The sequence below is a fragment of the Cynocephalus volans genome, chromosome 1 (assembly GCF_027409185.1).
Source record: "Cynocephalus volans isolate mCynVol1 chromosome 1, mCynVol1.pri, whole genome shotgun sequence".
NCBI classification, from domain to species: Eukaryota; Metazoa; Chordata; class Mammalia; order Dermoptera; family Cynocephalidae; genus Cynocephalus; species Cynocephalus volans.
In genome coordinates, this window is record NC_084460.1 from 132,069,302 (window position 1) to 132,091,990 (window position 22,689).

Genomic DNA, 22,689 nt, shown 5'->3' on the forward strand with positions numbered 1-22,689 from the left:
TTTTAAACAATACCTTGCTGGGCCAAGTAAATAAAAGAGCCAGGAATGAGAATTTCAACTCTTCTTTGCTTATATTTTACTACGAAAATCATCTTAATTAAGAATATTCAGTCAACCATTTCAAAATGAAAATAATTTTGACATTTAAATCAAATGCTTCTTTTGCATATTTATTATGTTATCTTTTCAGAATAGCATATCTACATAGGTATACGGTATTTTAATAATACACAGTTGTTCTTAGTTGAACTCCTTAGTTTCAGGGAGAGAGGAACAAAAGACCTCCCAAATTAAATACGAAATGGCTATAGTATAAGTCGGTTGCATTTTCTTGAACTACGGTATAGAATTGTTTTGAGGAATCATTTTGCCTTTTCACCAAACTGAATATCAGTATGTATGGTGTATATTTTTAATAATAAAGCAGAATTAATGACTCTGTCCTTGTCACTTCCTGTGCAAACTTGGTTTGCAGAGAGAATCCTTATAGATTTCTGCTAGTTGAATGAAGACAAGGAGAAAAAACAAAATCTCCAGAAAAGAAATAACGGCCTTCTCTCAGCAAGTAAAAATTAAAAGCAGTCATATTTTGTTTAGAAGACATACATAGGGCTGAGCCCGTGGCGCACTCGGTAGCGTGCTGCGCTAGCAGCGCGGCGTCGCTCCCGCCGCCGCGGGTTCGGATCCTATATAAGAATGACCGGTGCACTCCCTGGCTGAGTGCCGGTCACAGAAAAAAAAAAAAAAAATAGAAGACATACATAAAGTAAAAGCCGAAATCCTTACAATGATCTTCAAGGCTCTACTTGATTGGTAGAGGTCTCAATCTCATGTACTGTTCTATCCCATGATCACTCTTGCTTAAGCCAACCTGACCTCTTTATTACTCCATCAGGCACACTCTTGCCTCCTGGACTTTGCATTATTCTTCCCTCTGCCTGAAATGCTTTTCCCCTAGACAGCCTCATGGCTTGTTCCTTTTCTTAATGTGTTCAAGTCACCTTATCTTTAAAGTCTTTATTCTCTCACCATTCTATTTTAAATATGGCCATCTCTACTCCTCCACCCTGCCGTTTCCTTTGGTTCATTTTTCTTCATGGTATGGTATTCATTACTATTTGGCTTTTCTCTCTCCCCTAGAGTTTAAACTCCTTATGAGTGCAAGGATGAGTTTGGTGTATTTTATTCACATCTGTATCCTCATTGCCTCAAGTAGTGCCTGGCAAATAATAATAAATATTTGTTGAATAATACTTATAAATCTTTTCAGTTTTGTAGACTCTACCACAAAATCTTACATATAACTTAAAATTTAGGAAAAGTTTAGTCAATAGCACCCTTACTTTAGAGAGAATATCGTATCAGTACCTTGGTGAAATTGAGAATAATGAAAAAATGTTAAATGATTTCTAGATTTGGTTTCTCATATTACTCAGTTTAAATAGGACACTGGCTGAATTGTAAGATGTCTAAACATCTTTAAGACATTTTTACAGTGTTGTAAAATAAAGATATTTGATCATTTCACCAAATCACTAAGGCTTTGTGGTTGTTTACACCTTTAAATGTTTTTCCAAATAGATTTGCTCTATTAAAGCACTGATCAAATTATATTTTAATTATTTTCGGGTCAGTTTCCTACATTAGACTTGTATATTCCTTATGGTCAGGTATCAGAGACAGATATGTTACCTAGAAGGGTGCCAGCTAACTAGTTGCCCCCCAAATATGTTTTAACTGAAAGTGAAAGATGGTATAATACTGTTATTCTTCTGGCTTTCTTTAGGAATCAAAATTTAAGGAAACGGGTGTTATCACCCCAGAAGAGGTGAGTGTTGAAGATATTCTGAAGCCTGTGTACTTTATAATTACATAAATTGGGTGGCTTTTCTGCTTTATAAAAAAACTTAATTTTGATTTGAGTAAAATTAGATTTTGTTGACTAAATTAGTGACTTATAGGGATTTCTACTTCCCATAGAAGATGTTAAGTTCCCTCTCAGTTTGCTACTTCTCATATTTCTCTGTACTTCCTCTTTATATAGAGACGAGGGTGGGGAACGGAATGGAAAAGATTCCTATGATTACTTATCCTTCACTCATGTTTGTGTTTATAGAGCTGTGCAGTGGGCTCTGTAGCATTTTCTGTATTTCGGCACTGTCTTATACCAATTGTGAGTTTTCATGGCTTTCCATTTAGAAATTTCTGTCACTGCTTGGATATTAATATTCACCTTAAATATTTTATTGCCACATGCTTGATACTGATTTTTTTTTTTTTTCACCATTCTTTCACTTTTTCTACTAACAAGTAATTTTGAAATTGCTTAATGCTGGAACAGCTATTTTATAGACCAGTTTTAATTTTATTGAACTTTTAACATAGAATTATGTTTTGAGGAATCATTTTACTTGTTCATCAAATCTGTATAAGAAAAGAGTTCTCTTTCATTTAGGTAGGGTTTTTTTAGTTATCCTTAGAGAAAAACTGAGCCAAAAACCTTTCAGACTAAATTTTATGAATAGTTAAGGTTGTGTCGGACTTATTTTGTTCTTAATAAAAGACAAAGAATTTATTTAAGCTTGATCTTTAGCTCTCACTGAAAACAACACTTATTGGTAATAGAATTTATTCATTGTTTTGAAAGAAACATTTTGAAATTAGCCATGTTTTATGATGAGGCTGCTGCTGTAATTTACAAGACCTCAAGCTAGAGAATTAACTGATCTTTCAATTTTCAATTGTGGAGTCTCTCTAATCCCAGTGCGTTGTGAATTCTAAGAATGTTGTGCTAAATTGATCTTTTATCTAAATTTGTCTTTATTTTTAGTGAAGACATATGGTGGGTGGAAAGAACCTAGGAGACCAGCTTTCTAGATCCATTTCTGTAATTTCTTATAACTTTGACAAATTGGTTAAGCTGTCTAGACCCAGGTTTCATGTTTCTTCATTTATGAAAAGGAATTTGGACGAGACATCCTCTAAAGGAACTGTTCTTCCTTAGGCTTCATGAGTTTAATACCTTGAATGCCCAGTAAAGCTAAGTTTTGATCTTAAGGATATCATTATCATTCTTGCCAAATAAAGGTGTAATTTAGACATGGCTCTTTAAGTATCTAAACTCTAGAGCAGAGATGAAAATTTGCTGTTCTTTTTCTACTCTTCGGCTTTATCTCTTCTGTGTGAATATGACTTACACAGATAGTTGGAGTTAGTGATGCAGGTCTGTGGTGTTAGATAGAATTAAGCTGTTTTAAAACAGGAATTTATGTAGAATGAATAATGATTACACTTTAATTGCATCATGAAGCAATTTATGAATTTTCCCCCTTTTAAAAAAAGCCCAGGCAAAACTAGCCCAGCTGGGTACCAAGCCCATACTACTAGGTTGGGATAGAGCACAGTTACAGAATTGAGTTAAACTGGAAAAAGGCTGGAGGAAGAAAATAAGAGGGCATCATTTGCTTTGGGTAAATACGATATTCTTAGTTGATTTGTTCATTTATTTCCTCTGTCTGTATCTGGGCTTCTGCCTGTCAGCCTCCAGCTATCTTTTTGTTTTCATTGAGAGGTGCGGAAGTATTGTATTTAAAAAGAGGGATGGCCAGTATCTAATAGTATTGTCTGGAAAAAAAATATGTTATTAGATGTGTGTATGACTTGATTAAGTACAGTACTATTAATAGAGGATAGCTTGATGAATAAAGTTGCTCATCAAAATACGAATATTGATTCTGTCTTTTTGGAATTCCGCAATATTTATTGATGATAAATCCCACAGGAGAATGTTTAATTACTAAGAGACAGCTACTGCAATCAATATTGATAATTTAGAAATTTAAGTCTACATCTTACATTTTATTTCATTTGAACATATGAAGCAAATAATAACGGCCATTGTTAATGAGGGCAAATGTACACACTTACTAATTAAAATGTACACATGTACTAACTATCAGTAAAATTCTGCATTTTTAAAGAATAGTTTTTATTACCTTCTAGTGTTTTTGTTATTTTTAAAATAGATACTGCCAGAAAGACCAGGGGATAAAATATTAGAGTCTTATCTCAAGGCAATGTAATTAAAGAATTTTTAATTTTTAATCCTTTGTTTTGCTTGCATTATGTTAAATTATTACTTTGGTGGTGATAAACTAGTTCCAGATAACAACAGAGCTAAATGGAGAATCTGGTTGCAATGACTCCAAAATGCTTAAACTTGGGGGAAAGACATTTTTTCCACTTCAGTGCTTATCTTTACTTAACCAGTTTAAATAATAAAAAGACTATTTGAAATAAAAATATGTAAATATTTATAAAGTTTCTGTTGGGAATACAGTTACTATATCTCATCTTTTAATCATCATCTTAAAAGAGGTTATTCTTATAATTCTTATGTGATAGAATTTTACTCAATTTAAGAGTATTTTTTGTAGACCGTGCTTTCTCAGAAAGGCATTAGAAAGAAGATTAAATATATTGTAATTTTTTGCTATGTAATAAACCCATGAACAATATAAGATTTTAAGTTAGAGCTGTTGTGAAATTGAAGTAATTGAGAAATATGTGCTCATCTTGCTTGAATTGGGACACTGCAGTTACGCTTACCAGACTTTCATTTTATGCTCTCAAGAATAATCAGGATTTCTATCTCAGTAAGATCAGCTCATGTTTGTGTAAACTGGAAATTTTCAAAAGGTTAAACTGTTTCTTTCTGAGCCTGATTTTTATTTCTGAAGAAAAATAAAAACTTATACAGTGTTCAGTCTTCCCAGAAAGTCCAAGGTTTGTTAGTGGATTTCATTTCTTAATTTTGTAGGTGTTTTCAGAGTCGATCCAAAAGCTTCCAACTTTTTTCCCATTATTGGGCACTATATTTCTCTCTCATTAATGATTACTTTAAGAGTATGAAAAAGTTTTCGAAATTGGCAAGTACTTATTTTTTTAAAAATTATGAAAGAGGAAGGAGAAGAAATGTGCACTGTGATGTAATAAAATAGGTTTACATCATAGATCTGTATCTATTTAGTAATTTTTTCAAAGATTCTCATTGAGTTTTCAATCATAAGCAAGAATCTCTGTACATTTTATATATCCATAAAATGGATTTTAGCATTTAAATCCTGTAGCTTTACCTTTATTAATTTCCTGATGCTATGTGCTTTTGGCATTATTTAATCTAATGATAAAAATTGAATTTTTAAAAAATAGCATTCAATGTTTTTTCCTTTTAAAATTAATTTGAATTTTCATGTATGTTAAAAATTTTTGAAATATGATAATCATCAAAATAAATCTTCAGTCAGGTTTGGTGCGGTTTGCATTTTAGTTGATTATTGGGTTATTCAGGATGATCATTTTTATATTTTGTCTGTGATGCTCAATTTTTCTTTTTCCTTTCTTCATATTCCTGAATAGTTTGTGGCAGCTGGAGATCACTTAGTCCATCACTGTCCAACATGGCAATGGTAAGCAATCTTGAGTGAAGAATAGAAAATTAGTAAAAGGTGTGGCTTTAGAATTATGGCATTTTGGAAAATACCTTAGTGCATGAAAATTACAGTGATCAATTTAGCCCTCTTTCAGTAGGTTTTTCTTTTAAACAGTGCCCCAGTGATACTCAAAGTGAAATAAAAGAAAGCAGGTGTTATACCTATTTCATTTTGCTCTGTTAGCACAAAAGATGGCAATATTTGAGATAAGTGCATTTACTTCCTTTCTTAGTTTTTTCTTCCTTTACAGTGTCTAGGTCTAATCTCGTGGTTCTTTAAAAAATAGTGTTCAATAGTAATAAATTTGATCAACGGATTTATTTTCAAGTTAACAAATATTTATTGAAAAATGTTTATGACATTACTAAATGCAGAGATTGTGCAGTTTTAGGTTTTTTAAAACATAAGACATGAACATTTTCTATTAAGATACAAAAGTATGCTTCCTCTTTAGAAATCAGCTACAGTTAAAAGGTTCATGATACTGCTCATAACAGAGTTTAAATTTTTTTTCTTTAACTTTTCTTTTAATTACAAATTTAAACAATTTAGTAGTTCTTACAACATATATTTTTAAATATCTGAATAAAAACAATTTTTTTAAAACAAATGCAGTTTCATGATTTTCGAGTATTTGTGGTAAAAACTCCTTGACAGCTGCTGAAACAGAACTAATTTAGGGTAGTATTGTTTCAGATTATCACCTGTTTTGGATGTAGGTGCTTCAATTTGTTGTATCCTTTTTTTTTTTTTTTTTTTTTTTTTCCCCTAATAGCATTTCTTAAATTGTAGTTGAAAGGTACAGTTTTGATTGGGGGCAGGGGTTCTAGAATTAACAAGGTTCTAATTGATATTATTCTTCTTAATAACTAAAGAGCTTAAATAAACTATTTTAAACCAGAGTTGGAACTTTCTTTCATCTGTGGCCTATTTTATTTTTCTTCATTTTTATATTTAACATTTTCCTGAAACAGTTGTCATTGCTTTTTATTGATTGACCTTTATCTTTTAGGGCATCATTTCTTATGTACCAAGAAAGGTCAAAATATCAGGTTCATTTATTTTTATGTATTTTTCTTTTCTACATGTATTTCTGTTCCAAATTTAAAGTTGTGTTCATATCAAAGAAGCGCTCTGATTTAGTAAGGGTGTTTTTCCCCACTATGCTAAATTTTCTGTTAAAAATATATTTAACTAGATTCTGGTCTATAATTTATATAAATTTCAAGCCAAATAGGCATATAAAATTTAACATACTCGTTTTGTGGGGGAAAAAAACTGATTTAGGATTTTCTTCAGTATGATAGATATGCTTTTTTTGTTGTTGAGATTTCTTTGTAGTAACCCTTAATTGTCTAAGTAGTTTAGGTATCTGGTTTGTAGCATTGTTATAGTGGTCTGTATATATGAACTGGATCTTCTTTTAGCAGGTACTGGTAGTTTATAGTTCCAGTTTATGAATTATGACAGTTAAAATAATTTTATTGTAACTCAGAACTCAATTATGCTCCCACTCCATTGTCCACATTTCTGGCTGAATTGCTGGGGCCAAAAGAGCAATTCATTTTAAATCAGTGCTGGAAACATTACTTTGATGCTAATGCCTTTGTGTGCACAAGTGCTATCATGACCTTATTTTAACTTCTATTCTCAGAACTTCAAGCATTGCAATGACATTGTTGAATTTGACACTTGGTACTAGTCGAAAGAAGACTAGAAGGCTGTGGAATGACATGAGGGCATTTCCTGACTTTATCTTGATTCAGATTTATAGTTTGAACATCCAGTAGATGACCCGTAGAAGAATCTTTGAACAAATGTATGAGAGCTGTCAGAGTAACTCAGAAATGTTAGCAGTGGCTATGACCCACAGAGGGAGTAGCTTTTAAGAGTAGGAGCCCTGGAATCACATGGCCTGATCCTGGTTCTTCCACCTTTTGCTTTTGCCACTGTGAGCAACCTGACCTCTTAAGCTTTAATTAGTTTACTTACCTACAAAATCTTAATACAATATTACCTACCTCTTAGAGTTGTTAGGATTAATTGTTAGAGTTCTAAGTCCTATACTTAATAAGCCCTCCGTAAAAAGGCTTTTTTGGTTTGTTTTCAAGCATTATTGTTTTCAATATTATTATCTTGTGATTCAAAGCATCTTTTGTCTCTTAGTTCCTATTTTAATGTAGTGGTAGGAGTACAGATCTTGCCAACCACCTACTTTGTTATGTAATGTTATGCGTTTTGTTTTGTTTTTTTTTTCTGCCTCTACTTGGTCTCAAGATGAGTAGTACTTTAGGATTAAAAATCTGAGAGATTGTACATTGGACTATAGCTTACTTAAGGAGTAGCATTTTCTTTTTGTCTAGAGGCAAACATAATAGTTGCTTAATAATTTTATATTATCCTACCTTTTTTGTTTCATATTTAATCCAAATTCTCTTAGGTCTATCTGCATCTTTTAGTATATTTCATTTATATTATTGTTGTGCTTTTTTATGACCTGACAAATGTCACTTAATGGCATCCTTCCCAAACCAATCCTAAAATAATTTTCTCATGGCTGTGTATTTTGTAGTTTTAAGATGTACATGTGATATCTTTTGTTTCATATTTGTCTTTTAAAATATATTTTGTATTTTGGTGCTTTTCACTGTTTTTCAAGGGCTACAGGGGAAGAATTGAAAGTGAAGGCATACCTACCAACAGGCAAACAATTTTTGGTAACCAAAAATGGTAAGAATTATGTTGTATATATACATTAGTAAATTTTGCAGTTGTATTTAAAACAACAATAAAAAACCCTTAGCACTTACTGATCCTAATTCATACTCAAAACTGTACTTACAACTTTTCTCAGACAGAAATTTGGAAATTTAATCAGGCTCTGGGTTTTTTGTTGCTGTGGTGGTTTTTCCTTAGTTGATTTTTATCTCCTCTTCCTTTTTGTTATTTATTTTTACCAAAAAGTTATAGTTGTCAAGATATGAAGGAAGAGGGCCCTGAGGAAAGTTGGACTTCTTCTAATTGGATTTTTTTGAAGTTCACTTCATAATCATAATTTTTTTAGCTATTTGATTTTAATCTTTAAACTTAAATTTTTCATTGAAAATGAAGTTGATACTAAAAAGCTCAAAGCTAAAGATTTTATTATCCATTGTGCCATTGAAGGATTGCCTGTAGACACCAAAAAATGTTTTGAAACGGGTAGTATTGTGTTTATGAAGTTAACTTAAAACCAACATCAGAAGGTTCTTATAGTCCCTAAATCATCACATAACTATACAGTGATTTCTGATCTAATTTACCCAGTAGAGGAAAGGGAAAATAACATGTACAGAGCAGCAGATTTTTCTTTTCAACAGCATATTTTTTATTAGGATTGATAATTTATATTCTGATTGTTTAAAAAAAGTCAGATTAATAGTAATTTGCTGACCCTGCATAATGTTTTTACCTTATAGTTTTCAATTTCAGGATTATGAATAATACCTGTTCATTGACACATTTGCTATATGCAGAACTTGGCACCAGTAAAATTTAGCAGTTTGGTGAATTTTAAACTGTTTTATCCATTGTGAATAATTGGAACTCAAATATGAATTACGAAATATATATTGAAAGTTTCTTTAGCCTTGTAAATCAGAGGTCACCTTAACTGCAGGTAGTAGTATGACAGATGGTACCTACATGTTTTCAAAGTAAAGCCAATATAATAAGGTATTATTATTCACTGCTGGAATTGAACAGTTAATCGCTGGCTTCAGCCTGCTGCTCTTCACAGACCATCATGGTAAAGGAATACGTAGAATACTCCCACAGAGCCTTTCTACTTGTCTTCTGACAAAACAATTTTGGGAAAGATAAATGTGCTCAAATTATTATGTGTTTGTAGGCTGAATGTAACTCTTACTCACTTTCATTAGAAGTGAAGTATAATACTTAATATTTTGCTGGTTTACATATCATATTTTATGGAATAAACTTTTTCTTCTTCCTAATGGATTTATGGTTAGAAGATTATGTACTGGTAACTGTATTTGCCTTTTTTTAAAAGTGCCGTGCTACAAGCGGTGTAAACAGATGGAATATTCAGATGAATTGGAAGCTATCATTGAAGAAGATGATGGTGATGGGGGATGGGTAGATACATATCACAACACAGGTAAGAGGAGAACAGAATGGCATATATTTAGTTTAAATTGTTTTAAACTCTTTCACAATCTTTTATAAAGCCTTGATTTAAAAAAAAGAGGATACATAGGCACAGTTTTGTCCCAGCAGACTTTTATCCAAAAGAAACTGGAGGACAAATTGGGAAAAAAGAGAAAAAAATAAGCCCCTGGAGAATACCAAATTTCTATAGCACTTGCTGCTTCAGTTGCAATTTAAAATATCTTTATTATTTTCTTAATTTCTAAATAAAAAGAGGAAAAAAATAAAGCCAATCAGACATACTGCATGTGCTTATTACTTTGCTTTAGAATTAGAATCTCTTGCTTATATGTCATTCCATTGCTGAATCATGAGCTCCTTGATGACAGAAACTATGCCATACTTATATTTATTTTACCCAGAAAACTGGAATCTGAAAATATTTAATATTTGTTGAATGACTACTAAAAGAAATTTTAAGTATTGTAAGCTTCATGAGGGTAGAGGTTCATTGTTGAATCCTCAATATCATAGTGTCTGATATAGAAATTGCTTAATTAATATTTGTTAAATGAATGGCATTTAAGACTTTAATAAGTGTACGGTTGTGTAAGTTATTTGGAACTCTGAATATACTTTCTTATTCCAACTCATAAAACTATTTTGCCACTGTAGTTATGTAACATTGTAAATGCATCTTACTGTGTGCTGCTGTAGCTAACTACCATTTATGACTTAGTTTTAAGGAAGAAAATGTTTTCTAAGTTTAAATTCATGTTGCTAAAAAGTTTTCTCTCTCTGAGTCCTACAGACTAGGAGGTAATTCTTCAGCAGTAACAATAGAGCAGGGTTTCTCATCCTTGGCACTATTGACATGTGGGGTTGGGCAGTTTTCTGTTGTAGAATTTCTTGTGCATTGTAGAATGTTTAGAAGTATCTCAGGCCTCTGTCCACTAGATGCCAGTAGCATCCTGCAATTGTGACAATCAAAAATGCCTTCAGATATTGTCAGATTTCCCATGAGGGGCAAATTTGCTGCCCTTGTTGAGACTCACTGCAGTAGACACAGGGCTAAGTAATCTGCACAGGTAAAAGTACCGCCTTAGGTCAGTTTCTCTTCTACTTTGAATAAAGTACGCTGCTGTATGTTTCCTTATGGAGATACAGGCACAGATTCAGGATTTAGGCTCCATTGTATGAAATTGCTGCTTAATGAGTTGAGTGTTGTTATGCCAAGGCCTAGAGGAAATAACAGATTGGACAGCTTTCTAAAATAATTTTAAAATTATCCTCTTTTCCCCCACTGAGTAGTGCTGTTACACTTCTTTTTTTTTCCTGATCTTTCCAAAATCTTTCAACTGCTCTACTTTAGTTTTCCCATGTCTGGAAGATTTGGGCAGCACATTGGTAGTAAATTGTCTCGACTGACTAGAAGCATTGGTTATAGCAGCATTTCTGCTATCAAGTTAATGAGTTACTCTATTGTGTAATTGTGTTTATTTTATGATCACTATCCTAAAATCCAGGTACAAAGTCATTTATCACAAAGATAAGTAGGTGTCAATATGATGGGATTGAAAAAACCTCCAGAAATTTGACTAACAACTAAAAAAGTTTGCCCTAGTGATAGGAGACAAGTAACATCATTTTCATATATGGAAATTAACATAGTGTTATACTACAGTTTATTTCATGTATATAATGAATTCTAACTAATGTTAATGAAAGCTACCCATAGAATTTTAGCTTTAAATTATATTCTAATTTAATTAAAGTAGTGCTTCCAACTGATGTTACAAGGTCAGGTGCCTGATTTATTCAGCTCAAGTTCCCCTTGCTTTGTTCCTTGTTTTCCTAGGTTTCTTTTCTTTTTTTTTTTCTATTAGCCTTCATATTAGTCATGGTTTTCCAGAGAAACAGAAACAACAGGATGTGTATATAGGTATAGGTACAGGTAGAGGTAGGTAGATTTATTTTAAGGAATTGGTTCACATTATTATGTAGGCTGGCAAGTCTGAATTTTGCAGGGCACTCCACGAGGCTAGAGACCCAAGGGAGGGTTGATGTAGCTTGAGTCCTAAGGCAGTATAGTATGGAGGCTGAATTCCTTCTTCTGGACTTAAGTCTTTTTCTCTTAAGGCCTTTAACTGATTAGATGAAGTCCACCTACCTTATGGAGGATAATCTCCTTTACTCAGACTAGTGATTTAAATGTTCATCACATCGAAAAAATAGCTTCACAGAAGCATCTAGGTTGGTGTTTAACCAAATGTCTGGGCACTGCAACCTAGCCAAGATGATGTAAAATTCACCATCACAGCTCTTGAGAGTACTAACGCTCATTAGAGTCATTTGAGCTTTCTTTTTCTTTTCTTTCTTCTTTTTTTTTTTTTTAATTTATCTTTCATGATTGTACATACTCATTGGGCACCAAGCTGACTGTCAACACCTGTGTCCAAGGTATGATGATCAGATCAATACTATCAGCATGCCTACTTCCTCAAACTGCAATTATTCCCCATGTTGGTTGATTCCATGTCTTGGCTATTGTAACTAGAGCTGCAATTAAGATGGGAGTGTATGTATCCCTTCAACATGATGATTTCCATTTCTTTGGGTATATACCCAGAAGTGGATTGCTGGATCGTGTGGTAGATGTATCTGTAGTTGTCTGAGAAACCTCCATACAGTTTTCCATAGTGGCTGTACTAATTTACAGTCCAACCAACAGTGCAGGAGAGTTCCTCTCTCTCCACATCCTTGTCAGCATTTGTTATTCTCAGTCTTTTTGATTATAGCCAGTCTAACTAGGGTGAGTTGATATCTCAGTGTGGTTTGACTTTGCATTTCCCTGATGATTAGTGATGTTAAGCATTTTTTCAACTACCTTTTCCTTTGCCCATGTTTCAAATTGGGTTATTTGGTTTTATCCTGTGTAGTTGTTTCAGTTCCTTGTATATTCTGGATATTAATCCCTTGTCAGATGTATAGTTAGCACATATTTTCTCCCATTCTTTAGACTGTCATTTCACTCTGTTGTTTGTTTCATTTGCTGTGCAGAAGCTTTTTAGTATAATAAATACTTTTTTGATATCATCCTATTTATTCGTTTTTTCTTTTGTTTCTTGTGCTTTTGGGGTTTTATTCATAAAGTCTTGGCCCAGTCCTACCTCCTGAAATGTTTCCCTCTGTTTTCCTTTAGTAGTTTTATAGTTTCAGGTAGTGAGTCTTTAATCCATTTTGAGTTGATTTTGGTGTATGGCAAGAGATGCAGGTCTAGTTTCATTCTTCTGCATATGTATGTCCAGTTTTCCCAGCACCATTTATTGAAGAAGCAGTCTTTTCCCCAATGTATGTTCTTGTGCCTTTGTCAGAAATCAGTTGACTGTAAGTATGTGGGTTGATTTCTGGGTTCTCTTCTGTTCCATTGATCTGAGTGTCTATTTTTATGCCAGTACCATGCTGTTTTGGTTCTATAGCTTTGTAGTATAATTTGAAGTCACATAGTGTTATGCCTCCAGCTTTACTTTTTTTTGCTCAGGATTGCTTTGGCTATTCAGAGTGTTGTTGTTCTCTGTGAATGTTAGGATTGTTTTTTCTATTTCCATGAAGAATGTCATTGGTATTTTGATGGGGATTGCATTGAATCTGTAGATCACTTTGGGTAGCATGGACAATGCTCTGGGTAGTACTTCCAATACTATGTTAAATAGGAGTGGTGATACTGGGCATCCTTGTCTTGTTCCTGTTCTTAAGAGAAAAGCTTTCAGTTTTACCCCATTCAGGATGATATTGGTGGTGGGCTTGTCATAAATGGCTTTTATTGTGTTGAGATACTTTCCTTCTATACCTAATTTGCTGAGTGCCTTTATCATGAAGAGATGTAGAATTTTGTCAAATGCTTTTTCTGAGTCTAGTGAGATAATCATGTGGTTTTTGTTCTTGATTTTGTTGATGTGGTGTATCACATTTATTGACTTGAGTATATTGAACCATCCTTGCATCTCTGGGATGAATCCCAGTTGATCATTGTGTAAAACTTTTTTGAAGTGTTGCTGCATTCTGATTGCTAATGTTTTGTTGAGGATTTTTGCGTCTATGTTTAGCAGAAATATTGACCTCTGGTTTTCTTTTTTTGTTGTGTCTTTGTCTGGTTTTGGTATCAGGGTGATCTAGCCTCACAGAATGAGCTTGGGAGGATGGCCTCTGTTTTAATTTTTTGGAATAGTTTGAAGAGAATTGGTATTGATTCCTCTATAAAGGTTTGGTAGAATTTGGCAGTAAAGTCATCCAGTCCTGGGCTTTTCTTTGTTGGGAGACTGTGATTACTGCTTCAATCTAATTGCTTATTATTGGTCTGTGCAGGTTTTCTGTTTCTTCTTAGTTCAGTCTTGGTAGTTTGTATTTGTCCAGAAACCAATCCCCTTCTTCCAGGTTTTCAAATTTGTTGGTGTATAGCTGTTTATAATAGGCTCTAATGATTCTTTGTATTTCTGGGGTATCAGTTGTAATGTCTCCTTTTTCATTTCTGATTTTTGTTTTTTGAGTCTTTCCCTTTTTTTTTTGTTTGTCTGTTTGTTTGTTTATCTAGCTAATGGTTTGTCTATTTTGTTGCTCTTCTCAAAAAACCAACTTTCTGTTTCATTGATCTTTTGTATTGTTTTCAGGGTCTCTGTGTCATTTAGTTTTGCTCTGATCTTTATTTTCATCTAACTTTAGGATTGGATTGTTCTTGTTTTTCTAGTTCTTTGAGGTGTAGCATTAGGTTGTTTACTTGAAATCTATTTTTTTATGTAAGCATTTATTGCAATAAACTTCCCTCTTAGTACTGCTTTTACAGTGTCTCACAGGTTTTGATGTGATGTGTCTATTTTTGTTGGTTTAAAGAAATTTTTCGATTTACTGTTTAATTTCTTCTTGGACCCATAAGTTGTACAGGAGCTTTTTAAATTTCCATGTATTTGTGTAGTGTCCTGAATTTCATTTGTTACTGATTGCTAATTTTAATTCGTTGTAGTCTGAAAGGATACTTGAGATGATTTCAGTTTTTTTTAAGTTGTTGAGACTTGATTTGTGACTGAACATGTGGTCTGTCTTGGAGAATGTTCCATGTGCTGATGAGAAGAATGTACATTCTGTAGTTGTTGGAGGAAATGTTCTGTAGATATCTGCCAAGTCTTATTGGTCTAAGGTGTAGTTTAAATCCTGTGTTTCTCTGTTGATTTGTTGCCTGAATGATCTGTCCAGTGCTGAGAGGGGGTGTTCATGTCCCCCACTATTATCCTGTTTGAGTCTCTCTTTCTTTAGTTCTAATACTGTTTGCCTTATATACCTGGGTGCTCCAGTGTTGGGTACATATATATTTATGATTGTTATGTCTTCTTGCTGGATAGATCCCTTTATAATTATATAGTGACCTTCTTTGTCTCTTTTTACATTTTTTAGTTTAAAGTCTATTTTATCTGATATGAGAATAGCTACTCCTGCTCGTTTTTGGTTCCCATTTGCACGGTGTACCTTTTTCCATGCCTTCACTGTTATATTGTGTGTGTCTTTACAGGTGAGGTGAGTCTCTTGAAGACAGCATATAGTTGAGTCTAGCTTTTTAATCCAGTCCATCAGTCTGTGTCTTTTGAGTGGGGAGTTTAATCCATTTACATTTGGTGTTGTTATTGAGAGGTATTGTCTTACTCCTAGCATTTTATCACTTTCTGTTTAGATGTTTTAAATATCATTTGTTCTTTTCTTCCCCTTTTATTGTTTGTCTTCAATGTTTGTCAGTTTTTTGAGGTGGTAAGATTTAGTTTCTTTTTTCTTTCTCATTTGCATTTGTTGTACCAGTGCATTTTGTTCTTACCTGTTTATTTGTGGTAGTGATTATTATTTTTCCGATTCCAAATGCAGGACTCCCTTGAGAATTCCTTGCAAGGCTGGTTGTGTGGTGATGAACTGCAGTTTTTGTTTGTCTGGGAAATATACTATTTCACATTTCTGAAGGATAGCCTTGCTGGACATAGTATTCTTGGATGGCAGTTTTTTGCTTTTAGTATTTTGACTATGTCATCCTATTTTCTTCTCACTTTTAGAGTTTCAGTTGAGAAGTCTGCTGTTAGTCTGGTATGGGCTCCATTATAAGCAACATGACAATTTTCTCCAGCTGCTTTTAGGATTCTCTCTTTGTCTTTGAGCTTTGCCAGATTGACTGTAATGTGTCTTGCAGAGGATCTTTTTGGATTGAATCTGTTTGGGGATCTTTTAGCTTCCAGGACCTGAAGGTCTGTGTCTTTCCCTGTATCTGGGAAGTTTTCAGTTATTATTTCATTAAATAGATTTTTGATGGCTTTACCTTTCTTCTCCCTTTCTGAAACACCCATGATTCAGATGTTTGTGCAGTTAAGGTTATCTGCTAGCTCTCTTAGACTTCATTTTTTTAAACTCTTTTTCCTTTTTTTTTTTTTTTGTCTGCCTGGGTTATTTCACAAAGACCATCTTTGAGATCAGAAATTCCTCTGCTTGCTCTAATCTTCTGCTTAAGCTCTTGATTGTGTTTTATTTCATTGAATGAGTCTTTCATTTCCAGGAGTTCTGCTACATTCTTTTTTAAGGTATTAATCTCTGTAAGTTTCCTCCTGCATATCCTGGATATTTTTTTTCTCATTTCGTTGTGTTGTCTACTGAGTTTTCTCTTACCTCATTGAGTTTCCTTAAGATAGTCACTCGGACTTCCTTTTCAGTCATTTCAAAGGTTTTCTGTTCTGTAGGGTCTGGTACTTGAGAATTCCTGTATTCCTTTGGTGGTGTCATATTTTCTCATTTTTTTGTACTTGTAATATCTCTACATGATTTCTGGTCCTCTGGTAAATTAGTTGTTTCTTCTATTGCTCTGGAGTGGACTTTGAGGAGGAAGATTTCCTCCTCTTTATCCAGGCTCCTCAGATCACTCTCCTTGTATCAGTGCAGTAAAAAATGCAGTGGGCTATCCACACAGTGGTCATGGCTGCTACTGTCAGCAAACCATCCTTGCAGTGGTAGAAGGTGTGGTGTTGGCTGTTGTGGACCACCTCCACAAAAGCCATGAAGAGCCTCCCCCATCATGGCAGCACAGGCTCCAGCCTTTTGTGTAGGTTGGGCAAGGGGGTGGCTGCCTGGGTTTTCTGCCTGCCTGGGCCTTCCTGGTTGTGGCACTATGGGCTTCTGCCTTCTGTGCAGGAGGGTTGGGGGATGGTTGCTGCCTCGGTTTTCTACCTGCCTGGAACCTCCCCAGTCACAGCAGCATGGGCCTGAGCTTCTTTTTCTTTGTCATTTGTGTCTTACTTTTAGAAGAGTCTGATTTGATAGGATACTACTACATTATTATATTTTAACAAATTGAAGAGGTTTATTTGTTTTTATTTACAGAATTCATTTTATTATATCATTTTATGTTAATTTGGTATGTGCAGTATTGGTTTTGATGTTATGAAATTTGTTTTTATTTACAGAATTCATTTTATTATATCATTTTATGTTAATTTGGTATGTGCAGTATTGGTTTTGATGTTATGAAATAATCATACCTGCTATGGTGCTCGCTTCGGCAGCACATATAATAATCATACCTGCTATGTAGTAATTTCTAGAAAAACTACTATGCTAGACTTGAGGATTGTGACATTGTCCGTCTGTGAAAATGAGCTATTCATTCTTCTGTTTAGGCACTTAACAGATATATCAAAGTCCTAGAAGGCTAACAAAGGAGCTAAGCATATTTTGTATTTACGTTTTTTTTTTCAGTAACTTTAGCTACTGTTTTCTCATTGTATTTCCCATCTTTGTTATACTATCTAATGGAGAACACTGACAGATATTTTGAATTAGAAATACTAACTAGCTAACTGGTGGTGCTACCGCCTGCTTAATTTTGAGACAAGTAGATCCTGAGGGTAGTTACTCAATGAGATGCAGTGGACAGAGAGCATTGAACCAAAAGTCAGCTCACGTGGATTTTAATCCCAGATTTTTCGTTTAACTGTGTATGAGACTCAAATCATTCCACCTGTTTGGCAACTTCCATTTCTTCATAGGGAGAAATTATTATTCCAACTGCCACACAGGATAGTGTTTGCAAGGATTAAAAAATAAGTAGAGACATTTAGTCAAGTAGGAAGCCCCATGTAAATGTGATATACAATATCACTGTCTTTGGTTGGGGAAGGAGGGCATCTTAGATTGCTGAAGCGAATAGCGTATTAGCATAAATACCATATTGAGAAAATTTTGATGTAGGTTTAATTAAAATGTAAGTGTGAGTCCTGTAGTCTTAATCTGTTTACTTTCTTAGAATGTATTGTGATAGAAAATAAAGGAAGGTAAATGAGTAGAAAATGAAGAATGATAAGAGTGGGATAATTGATGGTAAAATATTAGATTCATTTTTTTTTTAATTTGAGGAGGTGCTTTGGGGATTATTTATTTCTATTAGAGTTCGTTTGTAAAGATGCTGCTAATATTTGCCTCCTCGTTTCAGAGAAGTTGCAAGAATTTAGATAATTTTAAGTGTTTTTATATTGTTTAATCAGGTAAATGGGATGTTTACAGCTTAATTTTAGTTATTCTTTTCTGCTGAATTTTAAACAGGTATTGCAGGGATAACCGAAGCAGTTAAGGAGATTACACTGGAAAGCAAGGTACAGTAAATTAGTTACCTTTCTAAATTTAATGACCTAGTCACTTGCATGTGTACACACACACACACACACACACACACACACACACACACACACACACACACACACACACACACACACACACACACACACACACACACACACACACACACACACACACACACACACACGGTTAGGAAAAACATTTTGGGATTGTAACTGGTACAAACTAATTTTCACTAATTGAAAAGACTTCTTTGTTAGTTTCAAAGAGATGGATTTTTGTTTTAAAGGATAGTTAGTACCAAATGTTGTGTAAGTGAAGTATTTGAGTGGAAGAGGTATCTACTTGCTGCAGATCAGTAGATGCTAATTATTGAAGTTTAAATAGTGTAATTTAAATACTTCGTAAGCAGTTTAATTCTTCTCTCTGTATTTTCTTAAATTACTCATGATATGGAGTTTTGTTTGATTTTGTTTTTGAAGATTTATAGGTAAATATTAGCTTAGCATCACCCAAAATTGTGACATTTTGAATAAATGGAAACCAAGCCAGTTAAGTTTTATTGTATGATTTATTTTGAGGCAAGGCTAAAATGTATAATTGGGTGGAGTTTTTCTGCTTCAAAGTTTTCAGTTAATTCAGACTGTATTATTATATTAGCTTCTCATTCCTCAGAGAGATTGATTGTTGTCTTTGTATTTTTATATAGCTTGAAATGATATGAAAAATAATATAAAATGCCTTCACCCTTATTTTTTCTTAATTATTATTATTATTATCATTTATATATTTATTTTTTGGTGGCTACCCAGTATGGGGATCTGAAACCTTGACCTTGATATTATAATACTGGGCTCTGACCAAGTGATCTGATTGGCCAGCCCATTAATTATTTTTTTAACAGTCAAGTCTCTTAGAGGATAGACTATTTAGATGGAATGATTGTGTTCCTATTGTTCTTATGAAACATTCACTACAACAGGTACTAATTTAAGATATGCTTTGTTTGTTTTGTTATTTGGATCTTTTGGGGTTCATAACTGGGGCTTAACAGAAAGTGTTAGAAACTAAAACAAATGTTATTTTTTTCAATGTACAATTTTATGCTTGCTAGGAATTAAGGTTCAATTCATTGTCGTGAGAATTCAGCCTTTTGAAATTCTACTTTTTGGAGAGTTTGAATGACTAAGGAGAAATCACACAAATGGCTTTGCTGCTTCAGAAGATCTTCTTGTTTTCTCTGGATATTAGAGTATATGTTTCAGAGGAAATGGCACATGACAAGAGTAATATGTATGGCATTTTTTTGGATAGGTTTATGGTAATTCAGTAATGGTTAGTGTGGTACTTGGTATCCCACTTAACATCCTTATGTCCTACTAAGGGATGAATACTTAGAATAATTTACAACTAGAATATATCTTTTCTGTTATTTCCTATTTAATATAGAATTTGTATTATTTTTTATAACTTAGTGCTTAAAATACTTGCCATTCTGACACAAGTATTAATATTGGTTGTTGATTTCTACTGTATTATACTGTATCAAATATGAATATTATCAACATGATTAAATTTTAATGATTAGTTTAATGATCAGTCAGCTCATCTAATAATTATCCAGACACTGACAGTCTTTCTTATGTTTCACATTTGGGGTGTAATAATGATACATATGATTTAAGTTTCTAGTGGGAAATAAAATCATCCCTAAGTAAAATATAACCTAGGTGAAACTAGATGTCCAATTTATTCACTTACTTTGTTGACTTCAAATTTTCAGAATGTTAATTTGTGAAAATGATAACTATATATTAGGCCTGTCATTGGTTAGCATTATTCTTTTATTGTCGAGCTAATAATATAGTTGAGAAATTGAACTAGAATCTTATGTGTGATAATAACTGTAAAGTCTGATAACTTTAGCTTAATTCAGCTAGGATATTGTAAACGGATTAGAATATAATAGTGTTTGATTCATAAATTATTTTAGCTTATAAATGTATTGTGATCTACAAATATATACACTTTTTCTCCTTTAAATTGTAAGTGTACAAGTGGACGTTAAACTGATTTTCTAATAATTATGAATTGCTTGACTAAAAATACTGTTCTATTGCGAGTACAACTGGCAACTGTTTTTAATGGTTAGCTTGGATGACTCTTGGCGTTCTCATATACCTTTGGTATTTTTCAGTTACAGCACTTAGCACATTACTTTTAATGATTGATTTATGGCTTTGTCATCCCTACTAAAGTTTGAGGTTTTTGAGGATAAGAACTGCCTTATCACCCTTATTTTCACAGTGGTTAGCACTGTGCTAGCACATGGGTGTTCAGTGTTTGAACTAAGAACATAGTGACTTTAAATATATTTAATTTCAAAGGACAGTATAAAACTCCAAGATTGCTCAGCACTATGTGAAGAGGAAGAAGAGGAAGATGAAGGAGAAGCTGCAGATATGGAAGGTATTCATATTTTAGATGTTCTTTAATTCCACTAGAATATTGATTTGGGAATATTTGTAATTCATGTGGATTAAGAATTCTTCTCCATTGAGTTTTAAGTTTTAACATTTAGTAGCCTACGGAGGATTTTGTTTAGTTTAAATTTCATCATTGCAAAACTTATCTTAATCTTAGACTCTTCTGTTTTATCTAAAACTATAAAAGTGGCATGAAATCATTAAACATTCACTACATTCCTCTACTTACTATGTCCCAATCAACCCTTTGTAAGTTGGAAATACTGCACTGTATTTCTGACTTACAATGGGTTTCTTATGACTTATCCCCACCGTATGTTAAGGAGTATCTGTATACTGTATAAGATTATTATAAGAGTTAGGGAGAAAAATAAAGGAGGGAAAGAGATGGAGATCTTGGGGTAGGAATGAGTGGTGTAATTTTTAAATAAATTGGTCAAGAAAAATCTCATTGAATATGCATTTGAATAAAGTCTGGAAGGAAGTGAATGAACAAGCTGTTTGGATAACTGGGGGAAGAGTGCAAAGGCTCTGAGGCAAGTGCATATGTGGCTTATATAAAATATAAACTACTTCAAGGAGGCTCCTATGTATAGAGAAGAGGGAAGGGAGAGTAATAAAGGATAGAATTAGAGAGGTAGCTGGGGGCCTGCTTGTGTAGGGTCCTGACTTTAATTTAGAGTGAGACAAGAAGCCATGGAAGGTTTTCAAAGTACAAGAGTGACATGATTTAATATTTTAACAGAATTACTCTGACTGTCGTGTTGAGAATAGACTGAAGGAAGAAAGGGACAGCAATTAGGAGGCTATTTTGATAATCTAGCAAGAAACAGTGGTGGCTTGGGCCAGGGTCATGACCTTGGTAGTGATGAGAAATATTTGATGGTAGGGCCAAAAGGATTTGCTGCTGGATTGCATGTGGGATTCTAAAGGCAGAGTAGTTAAGTGTGACTCCAGTATTTTTGACCTGAGCATCTGGAAAGATGCCATTAACTGAGATGGGGAAAATTAAAAGAATGATTAGCTTTGGAGAGAGTGTCAGGAGCTCGGTTTTAGTCATGTGATATTTGTAGTGCCCAATAGTCGAGCAAGTGGAGCCATAAAGTAAACAATTAGATACCCAAGTTTTCGGTGAGGGAATAAATTTGGGAGTCATCAGCATTTTGAAGCCATTTAGTAAGTATGGATAGAGAAGAGACAAGGTCCAAGAACTGAGCCCTTGGTTACTGCATTATTTTGTTTTGTTTTGTTTTTAAAGTAGAGGCAATGAAAAAGAACCAGCACAGGAGATATTTAAGGAGGAGCCAGTGAGGTGGGAGGAAAGCAAGGAAAATATGGCATCTTATAAGCCAAGGAAAGAAAGTATTCCAAGGAGGAGAGAATAAATCATGCCAGATGTTACCGAGAGATCAATTAAGATTAATCTTGGAATTTACCCAGTTAGGGTGCATCAAAGAGGAGGTCACTGATGGCATGAATGAGCATGTTTTATGCCGTTATATAAGTAGCCTTGTATACACTGTAGAGTCACTGAGGACTCTACAGTATTATTATGCCAGTTAATATTGTGAATGGACTGTAGCACAGACCAGGCCTTAACAATGCTCAGGGTCTGGTCATGTAAAGTATCTACATAGAAGGATAGAATTAGCTCATTCATCTCTCTTCAATATCTTCAGTTAAAAACAAAAGTAAAACCCCAGTTTTTGAATAAAGTAACATAAAATTTGGTTTAGGGAATTTTCTTGAACTTGATTAATCTTTTGTTGCTTTTTATAACAGAATATGAAGAGAGTGGATTGTTGGAAACAGATGAGGTTTGTAAATTGAGTTTTCTTTTGTTAATTTTTAATGGATGAACTTGGGGTTAGTGTTCTTGTTAATAATATATTGATCTTTCAAATAAACTTTTA

The 22,689-nt window shown here is 33.7% G+C and overlaps 1 protein-coding gene across 1 annotated transcript in view; it reads left to right on the plus strand.

The window, feature by feature from the left end:
* The window catches only part of ATG3 (autophagy related 3), a 29,371-nt gene that overhangs the window by 1,140 nt on the left and 5,542 nt on the right, over positions 1–22,689 (plus strand). The window contains exons 2-8 of the mRNA XM_063103329.1: positions 1,787–1,828; positions 5,419–5,468; positions 8,152–8,222; positions 9,544–9,651; positions 18,258–18,307; positions 20,678–20,759; positions 22,559–22,593. Coding sequence (XP_062959399.1) covers positions 1,787–1,828; positions 5,419–5,468; positions 8,152–8,222; positions 9,544–9,651; positions 18,258–18,307; positions 20,678–20,759; positions 22,559–22,593 — 438 coding nt within the window. The remainder of the gene's footprint in view (positions 1–1,786; positions 1,829–5,418; positions 5,469–8,151; positions 8,223–9,543; positions 9,652–18,257; positions 18,308–20,677; positions 20,760–22,558; positions 22,594–22,689) is intronic.